The sequence below is a fragment of the Arvicola amphibius genome, chromosome 5 (genome assembly GCF_903992535.2).
Source record: "Arvicola amphibius chromosome 5, mArvAmp1.2, whole genome shotgun sequence".
NCBI classification, from domain to species: domain Eukaryota; kingdom Metazoa; phylum Chordata; class Mammalia; order Rodentia; family Cricetidae; genus Arvicola; species Arvicola amphibius.
Window position 1 is genome coordinate 36,547,150 of NC_052051.1, and position 18,208 is coordinate 36,565,357.

At 40.6% G+C, this 18,208-nt stretch overlaps 1 protein-coding gene across 5 annotated transcripts in view; it reads left to right on the forward strand.

The window, feature by feature from the left end:
* The window catches only part of Tasp1 (taspase 1), a 219,069-nt gene extending 215,172 nt beyond the window's left edge, over positions 1 to 3,897 (forward strand). For all 5 annotated transcript variants that reach the window (XM_038331557.1, XM_038331559.1, XM_038331558.1 and 2 more), the window contains one exon: positions 2,936 to 3,897. In XM_038331557.1, the coding sequence (XP_038187485.1) occupies positions 2,936 to 3,028 (93 nt within the window). In that variant the 3' untranslated portion in view covers positions 3,029 to 3,897. The remainder of the gene's footprint in view (positions 1 to 2,935) is intronic.
* The last annotated feature ends 14,311 nt before the right edge of the window (positions 3,898 to 18,208 follow it).

The window sequence follows — 18,208 nt, forward strand, 5'->3', positions numbered from 1 at the left end:
TTCCAACAAATTTTTTATTTGTCTCTTCCATTTCTTTAAGGGAACTTTTCATTTCCTCTTTAAGGGCCTCAATCATCTTCATGAAGTTATTTTTAGTGTCGGTATTTTCTGATTTATCTGTGTTGGGACATCCATGTCTTCTTGCTGTAGAACCACTAGTTTCTGGTATTGCTGTATTGCTCTTTGTATTGTTTAGTGCATTCTTTTCTTTTTGTCTACCCATCTCTTCCTCCAGTCGGTATGGGTAGAGCCTGTGCTTCAGTGAATCCCTCTTCCTAAAATTGGTGTGGCTGAGGGCTGAGCCTCCAATCACTCCTCAAGGTGTAGATGGGCCCAAGGTTCAGATGGTTGCTCCTCTCCAGGCAGGTGAGGCTGAGGCAGGCAGGGCTGAGGCTGAAGTTCAGGTGGCTGAATAGTTTCTGGAGGCCTCTGCTGTCACCACAGCCATGCTGTGTCCTGGCACAGCCTGGTCCCTCAGTGGGGAGGGTGGGCAGTGGCGCTATGTGGAGGCAGTCTTAATTGAGGTTCCTCCTTTCAGATGAGTCTCTCTCTCTCTTCCTCCCTCTCTCTCCCTCCCTCTCTCTCTCTCTCTCTCTCTCTCTCTCTCTCTCTCTCTCTCTCTGTTTCTTTGTGTATGCATGCATGTGTGCGTGTGTGTGTGTGTGTGAGAGAGAGAGAGATTATTGAGGCTTATACATAAAATTTATCATGTGAATACCTTATCAAGCACTGAATAATTCACATTGTTAGGAGCTATCACCACATCCATCTCCAGAACTTTTTCTTCTTCCCAATCTGCGAATCTATACCCATTACACATCACCCCACCCCACCCCACCCCATTCCCTTCTCTCAGCCTCTAAAAGCTGCTATTCTAACTTTTAATGTTTATGAATTTGTTAGGGTGCCACATATTAGTAGAAATAGTTCTTTGATGTCTGTTATCTGGCCTATTTTACATAAGATAATGTCCCCACGGTTCATTCATTTTCCTCACGTCCCTGCCTTTTTAAGGACACATAGTGTTCTATCATTCGCACATTCCACATTTTGTCTGTGCATCCAATGATAGCTGTTTATCCTGCTTCCACCTTGTGCCTATTGTGGACAGCGCTGCTATGAAGACTGAACATTAGTTTATGCACACTGAGTTCCTACCTTCATTTGTGAGGGGAGTTTATATACCCAGTAATGGATTATTAGATCATTCTGTCTTTAAGGTTTTAGAAACCTACCACCATCTTCCATAATGCCTCTGCTTTCTGCCTAGCTCGTGTTGTGGCTGCATGCCTGTGTTGAAAACAGGTAGATGGGGGTAGGAATGAAAGCAATTGGACTTTTACTATATTGGGATCCTTTTGTTTAAGATAATGGGTGACACCAGTGGGGAACATTTCCACCTCCTGATGATCAGTGTTCTTATCAATGCTGAATGTTGGGAATGATGAGAGTTGAGCTTTTTGTGCACAGTGTTATATAGGTTACGAGTAGCAAGGACAAACTCTCCCTCTAGGTAGTTACTCTTTAGGGACTGAAGAAGCTTCATAAAAAGCTTATCTCAGGAACGATATATTCATGTGATAAAACAAAACTTGGCTCCCAGGTATAATAATAAGACCAGATTCTTCGGCACGGCTCCCAGGGGCCTAAGTCTAAGATTACTGTGTGTAAGGGACCTGCCTCACACAGCATCACACTCCAGAGTCACCTGCCTTACCCCTGAACAGGTCAGGTTGCTTCCAGACTTGAACACACAAAGCTAAGTACTCAAAGGATATTTCCTATTCTCTAGACCTGCCCAGGTTGTTTTATATCTACTCTTCTTGTTGGACTTAGTCAAAGTGGTATGTCTACCCTCAGACTGTGAACCAGCAAGCTTACTGTTCAATCTAAAACACATGTTTACTTCGTTTTTGTTTCATCAAAGCATGCCAGACCAACTTACCAGCTTCAGCTAGCAACTTCATCTATGGCCTTGAACTCACTTTGGTTCAGTCCTTAGGCAAAGTTTATTTAGAGAAAAATTAGAGAGTAGTATGCACCCTTCCCCCTTCTTGGTTAAAAATCCTAACATTTATTTGTCCTCTTGATTCACCCAGCTTATGTAAAAGAGGAAAATAAAGGAATTGTTTTCCTGACCCCTTTGAATCAGCATGTACTTTCTTTCTTGGATACCGGATTCCTTTAAGTGGTGTTGCAATGTTCAGCCCATACAAATCCTTGCTGTGTGGCACACAGATGTTGTCTCTTCGCCTCTTTAGTCGGTGACCTGTTTATGACAGTCCCCAGGAGAAATGCCACCTAGCTTCAGTGCCAAGAATAGATGTTCTCACCTGAGCAGTTGACAGGCTGTGATCCAGTCCACCACATAAACCACAAGGAAGCCATGCAGCACAGCCTCAGTCAGGCTCCAAGACAGACCTCCTTAGCCTCGATTTTGTGTTTTTCCCTCACTAAATTTTTACTGTTATGTTATTTCCTTATTTACTTTTGATTTTTTGTAAGCTACTTTAGTCATTGAAAGAATAAATTACACCTGAAAAACATGCTTTGTATTCTTTCTCTCCCAGAATTTAGAGGAAATTGTACACAGTTGCCCTGGTTTTAGATGGCTGGAATGTACTCTATGTAGTTGCCTTCAGAGCCACTCATGGGAATCCAGACTGTGTTGTGTGTTGTGCTGTTGAGGTGTTGGCGTCTCCATTACCTCTGCATCCCTATGAACTGGTGCTGTGCTTGCCTGTAGCAGATGCCCAGTGAACATCCCTGAGCAGTTTAAAACAAGAGGGCTTGCCCCTCCTAAATGTTCCCACCATCACTTCCAGTGGACACTGAGAGGCAAAGTGAAGACACAATGTTCCTGAGCTGGCTTCACGTTTGTCAGCTGCAGGGCCTCTGCTTGCACCGCTGACGCTCCCTGTCTCTTTCTCTGCAGACTCACATTTCAAGACTCCCTCCTGGTGCTGTGGCAGGACAGTCGGTTGCCATCGAAGGTGGAGTGTGCCGCCTGGAGAGCCCAGTGAACTGACTCCGGGCTCAATGTAAAGTGTCTGAGAGGCATTTCAAAACCTGACCTTTGGACTATTTAATTGAACTTGGGTGTTTTATCTTCCTTGTTTTGTAATTCCTATTGCAACCTCGGGCACTGCTTGGGACACAAGTGCTGCTATACTTAGTGCTGGTTGACACTCGAGTCTTTGATGGGTGAACGGGAGCATGTGTGGGTGTGTATCTGTGTCCAGTTTGTGTGCTTGCTTCTCCCTGATGGGACAGGATCTCCTCAAGTGTAACCTATGACTGAGAATGATCAAATCTTTACAAAATGTGTGCTTTAACTGTTTACAAGTAAAACCTAAAGTTGTAGAAAACTTTAATTTCATAAAAAGGTACCAACTGTGGTTGATACAATGTGTCTGAACTGAAGAGTGAATCTCCTTGTTTAAATGACTTGGCCTTCATTGCGGACCATTTAATAAGAGTAATCAATAATATGGTGTCAGTTTAAGTGGTTGGTGTGGTAACTTAAACTGTGTTCTCATCCCTCATACAGGGCATTTTTCCTTGAACAAAGAATGGTTTCAGTGAAACAGTCTAGTGGAGAATTAAGGTCAGAACCTTTTAAAGTAATAGTCTTATTGATAAAGTTTGTGCTTCTTTCCTGAGCTATTTGAAGCTTAAGTATTGCATAGCTTTGCGCCGTGTGTACTGTATTATGAAAGGATATGTAAAGAGAATGTTCAGTAATACACAGTCTTAATTTGTGTATAATGGAATGTTATTTACAATGTAACACTGTAAATAAGAAAGCAAAGTTTATGGGAAAATTCAATATCTTTGTTTCTTGTTTAAATATATTTTTAAGATAAAGGTACAAAAATAAAAGCATATTACTGGGCACAGCGTGTGACCATTTGTTGCAGACTCATCTTCTGAATCCAAGACTGGTGACTTGTGTTTTATTTTCTTTGCAAAAACTAATTACTTCTCCCAGAATTATATTATTGCCCATCTTACTGGCCAGGCTCCATAAAACGACAGTCAACCCTAGCAAGAAGGAAGTCAAACTTAAGGTGATTGAAGTCTCAGTATAGAAACACCTACAATTTCCATTGCAACTTGATAAAAATAACAAAGGGAATAAGCAGAAACACTTTGCTTTGAACAGTTGGAGGGGCAGCTGGAAGCTCAATGGTGGCAGTTGATAAATTGCTCCTAAATGTTATATTTAGAGACTTTGGAGCCACATCAGAAAACCCAGACTTTCCTTTTATTTCTTTCTTTTTTTTAATGTAAGAAGTGGTTATCAAGAAGATACTAAAGATAGACTTGCTCAGGGGGAGGAAGTTTCCTTGCAACATATAATCATGGCTCTGGGCGGTAACTGATAAAGCCTCAGATGAAATTATACACTTGACATGGATGTATGGTCAAATTATAAAGGAAAGACAACCAAAATGAAGAGGGTGTAAATATGAATGATTTGAAAGCTGCTGATTTATATTCCTTGTATGGGCAATTACATTTGTCTCGCTGTGTTCTCGTAGACAGGTTGGTGCCATAGTATCTGTTTCTCATTCTTAATGAGGCCGAGAATTTAGGAAGAGATGGACTGGCTGGTGGGGAGCCTTTGGTTTCAAATGCTTTCAAAGACCTGTTACCTGTTGGCAGGATTTTTTTTTTTTTTTTTTAGGAGCTGGACTGGATCAGAAAAAACTATCAGGACATGTGCAGTCTGAAAATCCTCTGACCGATATCACCAGGAATGCCAGTTCTTTCATCTTCTTCTGACTTACTTTATTCATATTTAAAAGTCTGAGTTTGTTTAAGATCCCTCTTATGAAGAGTTTAAAAACTGGTTAGCACAATAGGATACTACCCTTCTAAGAACAGTCTGTCAAGACTATTCTCCAGTATTCTAAATACGTCTTTATAAGAGATATTGTGGAGTTTGGGGGGGGGGGGGGAAATTGCTATGCAGAATCTTGGAAGCAAAAATGAGGTGTGTTTATAAATACTTTCATTAGACAGTCATGTTCAGTTTCAGGTACTGAACCCAAAATTTATCAACAGATGTAAAATCGGCTTCACACAAAAGTAGAAAAGGCAGAAGCAGATAAGAAAATAAATTTATTCTCCAGTTCACAGATATTACCCAGGCTCTCAAACTGTATTTCAAGAAGCCTGCTTTTAATGTAGATGACCTTGACTGTAATGCCTATATTCAATCTTTTTAGGAGCCAAGAATTAGATGCTTGAATCTCTTAGTACAATAAAACTTGGTCTGGATTTCTTAAGCGTATCATTGTAACCCTGCTCTGGGTTTGAAAGTGGTACATTTCCAGGACTTGGTGAGAGCCAGGCTATGAACTCTCCTCACACAGGTGGTGCACTGTGCTTTCCAGGACAGTGGTGACCATTTGGCTTTGTCATCCTTGCTTGTCTCCTTCATGGATCTGCCTGTAGCAGGTCCCTCATATTTTGATCTCTTCTAAATGTGAACTTGACTTGGGATATCTGCTTATATGCCTGTTGGAATTGTATTTGCAATATGCATAAATAAGTTCCAAATGTTAATTTGCAGTGTTTCTTTAGGAACAAAGAAATTAATTTTGGTTTACAGATATGAGGTTATCTCCTTGGGCTGTTCACAATCCCTATAACATGATTGTTCTTTTGACGTAGTGGATGAAGAGAAAAGGACTTCCTGTCTTGTTCCTGATTTTAATGAAAATTATTTGAATTTTTCTTTGTTTAGGATGATGTTGGCTGTGGGCTTCCTGTATATTCCTTATATTATGTTGAGATATGTTCCCTGTATTTCTGTTTAATCAAATGTTTGTTGAATGAAGTTGAATTTTGTTGAAGACCTTCTCTGCAGCTGATGAGATGGTCTTGCGTGTTCTGTCCTTTAGTCTAATTATACGGTGGGCTGTTTATTCAAGTTCAGGGTGTTTATTTGGTATCTGAACCTGAATAAACAATTTCAGGTTTGTTTAACCTGAATACCATGTTCAATCTACAAATGTTGAACCATCCCTGCATCTTTGGAATGAATTGGACATCATCACGTTGGATAAATTTTTGATGTGTTCATGAATTTTTCTGCTAGTTTTTTTTTTTTTAATCCTAGAAATGTATACTTTAAAAATGCACAAAAGCTAAATGGACATAGTGTTAAACTGACTCCTGATGACTCACTGTTTTATCCTCACAGATTAGTAGAACCCATCCCTCATCAGAGACGCTTCTGTTTGCAGTATATGGTAATCAACAAAGAGACCCACAACTGGCCTAGATGTCTCTACACCTATAAGAGACTTAGTATTCTCGGTCCTAAATGGGGCATCTCAGAAGACCATTGTCTTTAGACTATACTTTTTCTGTGTGCCCAAACAACTAAAGATAAATATCTATACCTTTGTGCCAGAGAATATATCTCTGGGATGCATGGAAACCTTCCCAGTCTCTATGCACAGCCCGCCATAGGTGTCAGAAAATTAGCACTTCTCCGAAACAACTCCAGATGTGCCATCAAAGTTGAGAAAAATCTGCATCTGAGTTAGTTGGCAGGCCCTGTACTGCTGACATGTGAACATTTTTAAGGAGATGGTGGATATATGGACTCTGAAGGACAACTTATCTAGGACTTCCACAAGGCATGGTGTGCATCTTAGATCAGAGCTAGAATTGTCTGGGCAGATGTTGGGGAAAAGGTTACCCAAAGGCAGCACGTATTACTTTAAGGGACATTAGAGCCCAGGCCGATTGCAGAGTCCTGTGCCATGAACACGTCTCCATGATGATCGTGCAGTAATAACCTCATATGAAACTCCTTTCAAGCTGGTGTGGTAGCACATGCTCATAGCTCAGCAGTCAGCATGTGAGAGGCAAAGGCAGGAGGATCATGAGTTTAAGCTCAGCCCAAGCTGCATAGGGAGACCGGCCAGGGGCATTTTCGAGAAGTTGTGTTTAATTCTTGGATAGAGGACTTCAAAGGCAATCTAAACAATAGCTGCTCTTCATTCCTAGGAACATTGACACAAGAGAAGACAGCGCAGAAGAAGGAAACCCTTGTGTATATTATAAACCTTTTATAGAATCCTTTTAAGAGCAAAAACATATGATTGGGTGAATGTCATGGGCTATTAGTGAGAGTGAATGGCAGATTGGCAGTGTAAAATTATTCCTTTTAAATTCACATTTGTTCTGGGACATTAAGAATTCCTAAGTAATGCATGGCCTTTCCTCAACATAGTTTGGGTTCAGATCCTGCAAGGTATTAGCCCAGATGTCTATGATCAGAGAGACTGACCAGACTTCCCGGGCAGTTTTTCTTTTCCCACAAGCTGCTGTCCAAAGGAAGGATTAAATCTAACATTGGCCAGGGCTTCTCTCCAAGGAGCCCATTCAGCCTCCAGAAGCCCATCAGCCAAGCCCTAGGTGGTTTACCATGACTAGTTGTGGAAAGTGTGGAGGGAACGTGAGCTCAGTGGGTTCTCCTTTGCATGATGCTGTTACCAAAGCCCTAAAACCACAACAGGCAAAACCAGGGACAGGCAAGAGCGACTGTAAGGGTTTCTCTGACTAATAGCCTCAGAATCTGAAAAAGGAAAACTGAAATAACCCCTCTTCTAACTTCTGCCGTTCTATAGGCATCCTAAAAGTCACTGTTAGAGGGGACTCTTGAAATCTTGGAAGAGCCATCTGTATTTAAGAGAGCAGATGTATTTTAAAAAACTACCTGCCTCATGTAGAAGCAATAAGATTTTAATTTTGCTCCCAAACTTGTTAGCCACGCCCTCCTCTCTAGTTAACGCTAACTCCATCCTCTAGGTGCTCTGGCTGCAACTCTTGGGTCATCTATTTGATAGTCCCAAGGCTGAATAAGTCACCCTAGACTTTACTAGCTTTAAATAATTTGTTCTCAGTTCTGGACCTGGGCTTAGCTTCCCTCTATGGATTTCCTGCTATTCTTGCTGGTGGTCCCTGGCGAGCTTTGCTCAGTTGGAGGGTGACCTAGAGGCTGGACCCATATAACATACCCATGTTTCATTCCTCACCTGCTCAGGACTCCTCTGTCCATGCCACCTACTTGAAAGATCTCAAGAGTTTCAGGAGCACAGCAAACATTGCTTAGGACTAAGGTTTGGGTACAGACTGGCCCAGCATCACTTTTGTGATTTGCATCAAGTTGCCTGGGACATTCCATGTTCAAAGGAAAGGAACCAGAGAAGGGCATGAGTACCAGAAGCCAAGTTCACAGGGGGCCGCTGACTTGACATCCCTGAATTTTTACCTTCTTTCCTATTCACAATCAGTTCACCAGAGAATCTCATCTCTGCTTTAAAGTGCACACTGAGTCCAGCTACCACCTCTACTGATACCATGCAGATCATCTGTTTGTCTGAGTAATTACAATAGGATCCTCACTGGCCTCTGCTTCCGTTCTTTCTCCAACAGTCAGTTGTCCACTGGCGCCCAAAGTAGTAAGATCATGGTATGCCGTTATTCAGAATTTTCATTGTACTTTGCTTTTTAGTCCTTCAGAATCCTGGGATTAGCTTTCTCTTATTCTATAACCTTTTCATTCTGTTCCCTTGGTTACTCAACTCTACCTACCCCGGCCTTCTTGCTGTTCTTGCAGCATGTCAGAAGTATCACACATTTTGAGTCTTTCCATAGTAGTCCAGCCTGGTCCCAAACTTGTGATCTTTTGCCCTAGCTCCCAGGATGCTGAGGTTATAATAAAGCTTACAGATGAATCCATGTGGGTTGATTCTCCATTTCCCTTAACTCTTTGTTGAATATCACTGTATTTGTTATTTTTCTTTTTCTGTGACAAAATACCTCAGAAGAAGCAACTTGAAGGGAGCAGGGTATGATATTTAATATTGATTGTCAACTTGGAAGGGTTTTTTTTATCAGCTAGGACATAAGCCTCCACCCGTGCTTCTGAGGAGTTATCCATCTTAGGTTATTGTCTGGGCAGACCTGTGAGCATCTACCTAGTTTAGGCTCCCTGAGGTAGGAAGATTCATCATAACTAAGAGCCTCACCATTCCTTGGCTAGGGGTCCTGGACTGAATAAAAAGGAGAAAATGAGGTAAGCATTAACAGTTTCTACTTCCTGGCTGAAGGCAGTGTGGCTAGTACCCGAGAGATCCTGCTACCGTGACATCTGTAAGCCAAAATAAACTCTATGCCACTTAAGTTGTGTTTGCCTAAATTGAAATATTCCATATTGGAGGGAAACTCGTTATGACTTGGAAAGTTCTGAAAGGAGGCTCTTAAGACTCGGGAAGTATCTTTGTGAGTTCAAGGCCAGCCTGGTCTACGAAGTGAGTTTCAGGACAGCCAGAGCTGTTACACAGAGAAACACCTGTCCCCGCCCCCACAAAAAGACTTTGGAAGTAAACAACTCACAATTCTCAGAAAGTCTCCGAAACTGACTAAATTTACATGTTCCTTCCCTCTCTAAGTTAAGAACTGCTTAGAAGAGATTCCAACCTGCCAGAGATCTGGAGTTCTGTCTTTAATGATTAGTCACTCATGCTGGAAAAGCATTCAGTGCTGCAGCTGCCTTGAGTAGCCACTCTGACATATGCCTAGAAGTTAATTCCAATAAACTGATTGGTTCACCAAGACTGGTGTCATCATTGCTTCGGTCTGTTGTTTTCCTGTCTGTGGTGAATAAGCATCTGAGTCAAAACTCCTCAGGCAAAATGTAGCACCACATACAGCAAAAGTGAAAGTAACTAATAAAAGAGTTTGTTTGGGCTTACAGTTTAAGAAGATATAGTCCATTGTGATAAGGAAAGGGGAAGGCCTGGTTACAGGAACTTGAGGCATCTGATCCCACGATGCCATTGTATCCACAGTCAAGAAGCAGAGCCATATGAATACTTGTGCAAGTCTTGCTTTCTCCATAGTCCAGGGCCCCACATTCGGAGTGGCTCTTCTCAGTTAAACTCAGAGGTCTGTTTCCATGGTGATTCTAAATCTGATCACATGAACAGTGAAGATTCACTATCACAATTGCCTTCATCGTAGGTCGTCCCTGATCATCTTCGTTACTGCCCTCCATCCAGCAATTTGCACCACTCCTTTCTAACTACCATAGAATAGTAGCATACATGGCTGGTTTGTGTGCCTCTCCTGAAAACAGATTTCTGTGTCATATATGTAATGCCTATTTGTTCTAAGTGTCTAACACTGAGTAGATTCTCAATAATTGCTTGTATACATGAAGGTTCCTCATGGTGACATGGAGGAAACAGGGTGGAGATGTATATTAATTGCCTTTTGCAGCAATTACAAGTTGCTAAGAGCATCATTTTTTTTCTTGTAATTCAGCAGATAAGAAATTTGGTCCCCCTAGATTGTGTTATTGCTTACAACTCTCAAGGGCAAAAGTGACAGACAGACCTGCACTCCTTTTAGGAAGAACTAGCAATGGTTTGTTTCCAATGGATTCATACCGGTGGAAGAATTCTGATGTATGAGATTCTAACTGAGACGTCCATTTCTTTTCTGTCTGTTGGCTAAGGGTTACTTTCAGCCTTTACCCACATTCCCTAAGTACTGGCCATCTTCAAAAATGTCCCCGACTGGATGGAATCCCTCTAGTGCTTCGGATGCTTTGTCTCACCTTTGCCAGGCATCTCTTCTAACTACAACTGGGCAGTGTTTTCCACTCTGAAGGGCCCACAGAGATCAGCCAAGAGAACTTCCCTCCCACCAGATCCATGTCACCCACACCTGCAAAGGCCTTTCACTTGTATGAACAAATTTGGTCCTCTGCCTTCCACATCGAGTGGTCACTTGGTCAACGAACTGAAGGGAATAATGTATCAAGGGCTGGCCCTGGGTCTGCCTCATGCCTCTGAGTGCACTGAAACACACCTCTTATTTTCTGGGGGCCACACCTTCCACATTTGTCAGACTAAGGGCACAGGGTTAAACTTAGATTTTTAGGACAGAGGTAGACTTCCTTTAAACATGCGTGTCGGGAAGTGCTAGGCCACAGTACAGCAGAAGCTGCCAGCAGAATGCTATCATCCTGGCTTTTCTTCATGCCTCATATAACTTACTCTTGATGCCCCGTCTTTTCTAAAAACCTTCGTAACTATATTGAAATCAACTCTCCAATGTTTCTGCTAACATGTAAAAGTCCCAGAGTGCCTCACTCCTTTTCTCTCATACTTGCGGTCTGTCTCTTGTCTATGAAGACAGAGAAGTTTGTCAGTATTTACCCAGATGATATCAGTTTACTCTGTAACTTAGCAACACAACTACAGGATCTTTCAGTTGCACCCACCACACACAAAAGTGATGTGGATGCAAGGACATTTGTTGTGCATTGTCCGTGACAGATTATTGAAGGAAATCAATAATTACTACAGGGTTGTGGAATTATTAACTTTTATCTGTATCAGAATAATATGCGGTGTTAAGATGAAAGGTTGTTTCTCTTTACATTTTTATGGGAATAACTTCAGAATATATTAAATGCAAAAAAATAGAAACTAGTGTGCACATCATGCAATCTTCAAGGTAAGAATTGCTACAACGACTGCATTTGATTTTTTTTGTTTTTATAATCCAGAAGGAAATAGGGAGAAAGGTGGAACTGGAATAGTAGCCCAGTGCCTGAACAGGGCACCTGCTTAGCATGTTCAAGGCCCCTGGTTTGATCTTTAGAAGTGGAAAAAGAAAAATGTATGTTTATGAGATGTTACAGTTTCTGGGTGATGTGGAAGAAGGGGAGTGAAGAAGGGCTCGGGACAAACTCACCAATGGGGCTGATTATCTGCTCTTTTCCCAGGAAGGCCTCTTGCTCTTATAGTCTTTTTTTTTTCTCATCCTCTGAATAGCTGCCAAAACAGAATCCTTACCAGATGTGACCGTCTGTGAAAACTGACACATTATTCTGAAATGTATATGGAGATATAAAGACTGGCAGTAGCCAAGACCTCCATGACCAGAACAATCATGACAGGCACTACAAGATGTCAACACTTGCTATAAAGCATACTCATCAGGACTGTGTCTTGGTATTGACACAAACATTAAGAAAAAGGAACAATTGAAAAGAACACAAGGCCCAGAAACAGAACTGCAAGTATATGATCAATTGACTTTCAACAAATACAGCACAGCAAAGCAGTAGAGAGAAAAAGGGTCTTTGTAGTAAGTGCTTCTGAGGCAATTAGCTGTACAAATGGGAAACATGTGAGCTATACTTCACACTATGAACACAAATAATGGGAAATGAAGAAACAGTATTCAAGAACATCTACCAGAACTGGCTAAGAACAGTGAGAGTCTGTGGTATTCTCTTCACCAATTTCCATGATAGCAGATTTACTCTGTATCCAGATATCTGTGGCACTGAGGAAACAGGGCTACCTCTTCCCTTGTTATCCCAAAAGGCATTTGTTAGAAGGAAGCATTGTCAGCCTAGATGAGAAAGTTTATAATAGTACATATACACCAACTTATACTCATTATAGGTAATTTAGCTGGTTTTTAATAGAATGGTTCTTTATGACTTTGTTCAGACATCCATAGTGATATCTTACCCTCCTTACTCGTGTGTTCATCTCCCATCCCTAACTAGGTCTCCATATTTCCCCATCAGGTAACTTATACTCTGCTAATCCCCTTCTAGTGCTTTCTGGCACCCCTACCTTGGCAATGATTCCTTTTTGCTGCCCTGGTTTCTGAAGTTACTCCAGGATATAGACTCACATCTGAAGATTTGGACGTAGAATCTCCGATGAGAGAGAGCATGTGACATTTGTCTTTCTGGGTCTGGGTACCCTTACTAAATTTGATCTTTTTATAGTTCCATCCACTTACTTGCAAAGTTCGTGGTTTTATTTTTCTTTACAGCTGAATAGTATTACACAATATACATGTACCACATTTTCATTCTCTATTCATCACTTGAAGACCATTCCGGTTGTTTCTGTTTCCTAACTATTGTGAATAAAGCAGGTGATCATTCATCTGTAGAGTACGATGCCAAGTATTTTGGGCTTAAACCAAAGAGTGGTACAGCTGGGTCATATGGTAGACTTATTTTTAATGTTTTGAGAAGTCTATTGTGATCTCCATCATGACTGTAACAGTTTGCGGTCCCACCAACAGTGCATGAGGGCTGCCCTTTGCCCACAACCCCTCCAGCATTTGTTCTCCTTGCCATTGTGACTGGGGTAACATGAAATGTCAGAGTTATTTTGATTTGCACTTATGTAATTTCCAGGGACAATGAAGCAATCCCATTGAAGTCAGGAAGGAAACAAAGTTGTCCCCACTCTTTTTCAGTATTATGCTCCAAGCACTGGCTAGAACAATAAGGTAGGAGAAGAGAAGTAAAGTGATACAAATAGGAAAAAAAGAAGTTTGAACTATTCCTCCTTGCCGATGACATGCTATACACTAGAGATCCCCAAAATTCTACTGGAAAAATTATGGAAATGATAAAAAATGCAGCAAGGTGAAAGGATACAGAATCACTTATACAAATTAATAGCTGTTCTATATATCAACAACAAGCATACATAGAGATAAATGCACACTTCATTCATAATAGCCTCAAAGAAAATAAAATATTTAGGAATAAACTTAACTAAGGAGATGAAGGACCTTTAAAATGAATACTTTAAGCCCCTGAAGAAAGAAAGAGAAAAGACACTAGAAAACTGAAATATCTCTCACACTCATGTGTTGGTAGAATTAATACCACTTTATTATTATGTAAAAATTATCACATTTTCCCTTGTGCTGATTTTAACATCATAAATCTGAAAATTCAAGATAGGAAGGAATGACTATCTAAAGGGCAACGTTCTGATTTTGAATTTGTTTGCCATCAAACAAATTCATAGATGGGCAAACGTCTATAAAGTCCAGACTGCCAGTATTGTGAGCCGGCCATTTTTCTTTCAAAACTACTGAAGTATGCCACTATTCACAGTGGTAGAAATGATAGAAATTGCCATTGCACCCTAAGCTATTTGCAGATGCCTTGCAATACCGATCAGAATTCCCATCTCATTTTTCACAGAAACAGAAGAAAATAAACTGTCCTAAAATTCATACAGAGCCATGAAAGATCCTAGGAAAACAAAAACAATCTTGAGGACAAAGAACAATACTAGAGGAATTATTATTCCAGATCATAAGATACATTACAGAGCCATAGAAATAAAAATAATATGGTAGTGGTACAGAAACAGACATGTAACCAATGGAACAAAATCAAAAGCCCACACATATGTACACATAACTTCAGCCATTTAATGTTTGATGAAGATGCCAAGAACATACTCCGGAGAAAAGAAAACATTTTCAACTATTGGTGCTGGAAAAACCGGATGTCCACATGCAGAAGAATAAAATTAGACCCGCATCTATCACCTTGCACAAAACCTAACTCTAAGTGGATCAAAGAACTAAATATGAAACCTGAAATCCTGAAACCACTAGAAGGCGTATGCAGTACCATAAATGATAACTGTAGGAAAGGACTTTCCGAATAGACTCTATTTGCCCAAGAATTAAGGCCTACAATCAGCAAGTGGGGCTTCATAAAACTCAGAAGTTTCTGCACAGCTAAAGAAACAATCACCCACGTGTATTGGAAGCCCACAGAATGGGAGAGAATATTTGCCAACTATACATCTGACGGGATTAATATCCAGAATATACAAAGAAGTAAAAAAAAAGCAGAATCAAAAAACCAAATGACCCATTTAAAACAATGGACTATGGATCTGAACAGATAGTTTTCAAAAGAAGAAAAAAAATGGCCAAGAAATACCATATCGCTCTTATTGTGTCTCACCAGTAGAGGCAGGCTGCTGGTATTAACCTCAGATTCCAAGAAGAGAAGGTGAAATTTATGCCAAGAGCATCAAGGAAAGCACACGGACTGTACAGATATGCTAATATTTATGCATGCCAAGGAAGTGGGAGCAACAAAACAAGGAAGAGAGCCTCATGGAAACATAGAGTATTTAGTGTTCTGTCATGTGCAGAATGAAAGTTATTGCAAGAAGGAGCTGCAAAGAATAAATAGCAACTAAAAGTTGCTCAGATTTGCTGCAGCAAAAGACTCTATTCAAGCTCAACAAACTGTAGGTTGGAAGTGAAGAAATAAAGCAGTAATAAAGAGAGGAACAAAGTGTACATATAAAAACAAAAGTTAGGCAACATGCATAACTATAGCAAAAGTTACAGGTTTATTAGTCAAGATCTTGAGACTCAGGAGAGTTGAGTGTGAAGGCAGCCCAGTGAAGAACTCCTTCACGCTTAGGGACTTGTTCTACTTGAACTGTGAACTCACTATTTTTCAGATGTGTAATTTTCACCTAATTCACGAGACGTGGAAGTTACACCTATAGACACATAAGAATATATACAAATTGGAGTTGAGAAAACTCAGGGTTATATCTAGGCTGCTTAATGAGAAGTTACCCATGTACGGCTGGTAAAAACTGGGCCATGTGGGTTCGCGAAGGCTGGTGGAGTAGAGGTAATAGTTGTGGGCTTTTCTTTCGCTCTGTTTCACTAACATTCCTCCAGGGTCCTTGATCCCCACCTCTTCCAGAGCCCTGTAGTCTATTTCCAAGGATGTTTGTCTGTATCTCTGCCTGAGGAGTCTACCTCAGGGGACTGCTGTGTTTCTGGCAGGCCAGGAGTGATATTCTATGAGACCCTCAATTCATGGCTCCCAGGAACTGTTTCTCACTTGACGCTTCTAGCTATTCTGAAGGAGGGAAGTCATATTAAACAAGACCTGCAATGAAATAAATCCCTGCATCTGCTTTTCCCCCCTTCTCATATATCCCAAGAATATCACTTGCCTCATTATACATGCCAAATAAATATTTGACAAATAAATGGAGGAATGGATATTTCTGCAAGAAACTTGCTAAAACTGCGAGTGGTATAGCCAGAAATTTAAAGTAGTTCTTAGACTGTAAACACCATGAATGTGTTCTCTCTCTCTCTCTCTCTCTCTCTCTCTCTCTCTCTCTCCCTCCCTCCCTCCCTCCCTCCCTCCCTCCCTCCCGTCTCACTGTCCAATTTCTCTTGCTGATCCTGTTGTCTCAGTAATATTTGTAGATGAGCTTTAAAACTGTATTTATAGGGCTGCACTTAAGAACACTTACTGCTCTTCCAGAAGACCTGAGTTTAGTTCCTGGCACCCAGGTCAAGCAGCTTACAAAGCACCTGTATCTCCAGCACCAGGAGAGCCAGTGCCCTTTTTTAGTCTTTACAGGTGCCCGCATTTGTCTGCACAGACACACATAGGCACTGATTTAAAATATATTTTAAAAGACTTCCATATTTTACTTTTTAAAGGTTTTGATGTTACTGGTAATTGAACCCAGGACTGCATCCACTCTAGTACTGGGCTATATGCTTGCCTTAAAGAGTATTTAAGTGTTCTGTTAATATCATCAGTTAGCTCTAAAGCACAGCATAGTTTCAGCCTGTGAAATCAAGATATTGATGAGACCAAATGTCATATGCATTTGCTTGTGTTATAGACATGAGAGAGTCTTTATTCCCTCAGTAGTCACTTGAGGTACAGGGAGAAGCAATACGTTTTTCTTTACTCTCAGGTGTCTGGAATACAAGCTAATCATGGCTTTTTTTTTTAAAGTGGTTTCCTCTCCATCAGCTGGTGTGAGCATCTCAAAGTCAACTTGGGGGGAAATCTCATTCTTTGACATCTAAATTTAGTTAAAAAAATCATTTTGTAAGGATTCTAATGAGTTGCTTAATTACTAGACAGAACCATATTTAGCAGTATGGATGAAGAAATAATATCCATTGCAATTAGCTATCAGATTCGATACCAACTCATTAATCAATTTTTGCATAAGTCACACATCTTCCCCCAATGGATATTCTCTGAAGCCATTTTGAGGCGGGAGTGTTTTCCCAAACTCCTTGCAGCCATCAGACACATTAAAGGATATCCAATTTCATTGGTCTGAGCTCAATGATCACAATTTATCAAGGCATGAAAAGTCTGTCCAGTCTTCTGGAATATCATTAAATGGTTCAGCGACATTTCTAATCTTAATGATAGCCCAGGGAGAGCAACTATTATGATGATGAATGGGAATGAATTTCTGGAGAAAGTTCAAGGCATGTTATACTTCCAGAAACTAATACATGTTGTTTATCTAAATCATCCAGCTGATTAAAGAAACACACAAAGCCCAAGACAGTTAAAAGCAAAGAACCAAATAGGGTTTGACCTACCCTAGTATATTTATTGCTGACCATGTCATGCATGTAAAATGTATTACTCTACCAAAATGCTGTGTATATATATCGGGAGGGCCTTTTGAGGCTGCTGTTGAGTAATATAGGCTGTCCAGTTTATTGCCTGGCTAAATATTTACATAAAATGAGTTCATTGATTGTGGGGAAGCCTCCATAAAAGGAGTCTTTCAGCGTTACTAACTGATTAGCTACAACTCTCAAGGCTTAGCAAGAGCTGGAAGGTGGTAACATGTAGTGCTCCTATTTCTACAGTCAGTTTTTTAGTTGCTCAGTGTTTTCAGTAGCTGATCTGAGTTATATTTGAGTGTGTAGCCAAGAAGCCAAACCCCTCTTGGTTTTTTTTTTTCCCCTCTTGGTTTTAAGAGCAAGGCAACGTTTGTTAGAAAATCGGGGAATGCTGTTCAGTACACACCTAGAAATCTGCCCTCTGTAGTCCACCTTTCTTCCGGAAGCACATGTCCATTAAACATACGTTGTTCTTACTCCAGGGTAATCAGTGCTGGGTGATTGAGACAGTGAAAGCATTTGTTTTGGGAAAGTCAGAAAAATAAATGCTTTATATAAATACGATTTGGTTTTGTCCACCTTTCCCTAGACAATTTGGGAGGGGGTGTCAACTCCACAGGTATCTGGAAGATAGTCCAAAGACATAGTAAATATCTTTTCATGTTTTTGGAGTGAAACTTTGTTGAGGTGAGGTGGTGCTACCTATGTTTAAATGATTGCTTAAGAGTTCCAGGACAGGCTCCAAAGCCACAGAGAAACCCTGTCTCGAAAAACCAAAAAAAAAAAAAATGATTGCTTAAGGATAAGAACTAGGAATACTAATAATAAATGATAAGATATGGGACCTCTGACTTAATTCACTCTGATTCTTGGACTCCTCCTGCTTCTGGTT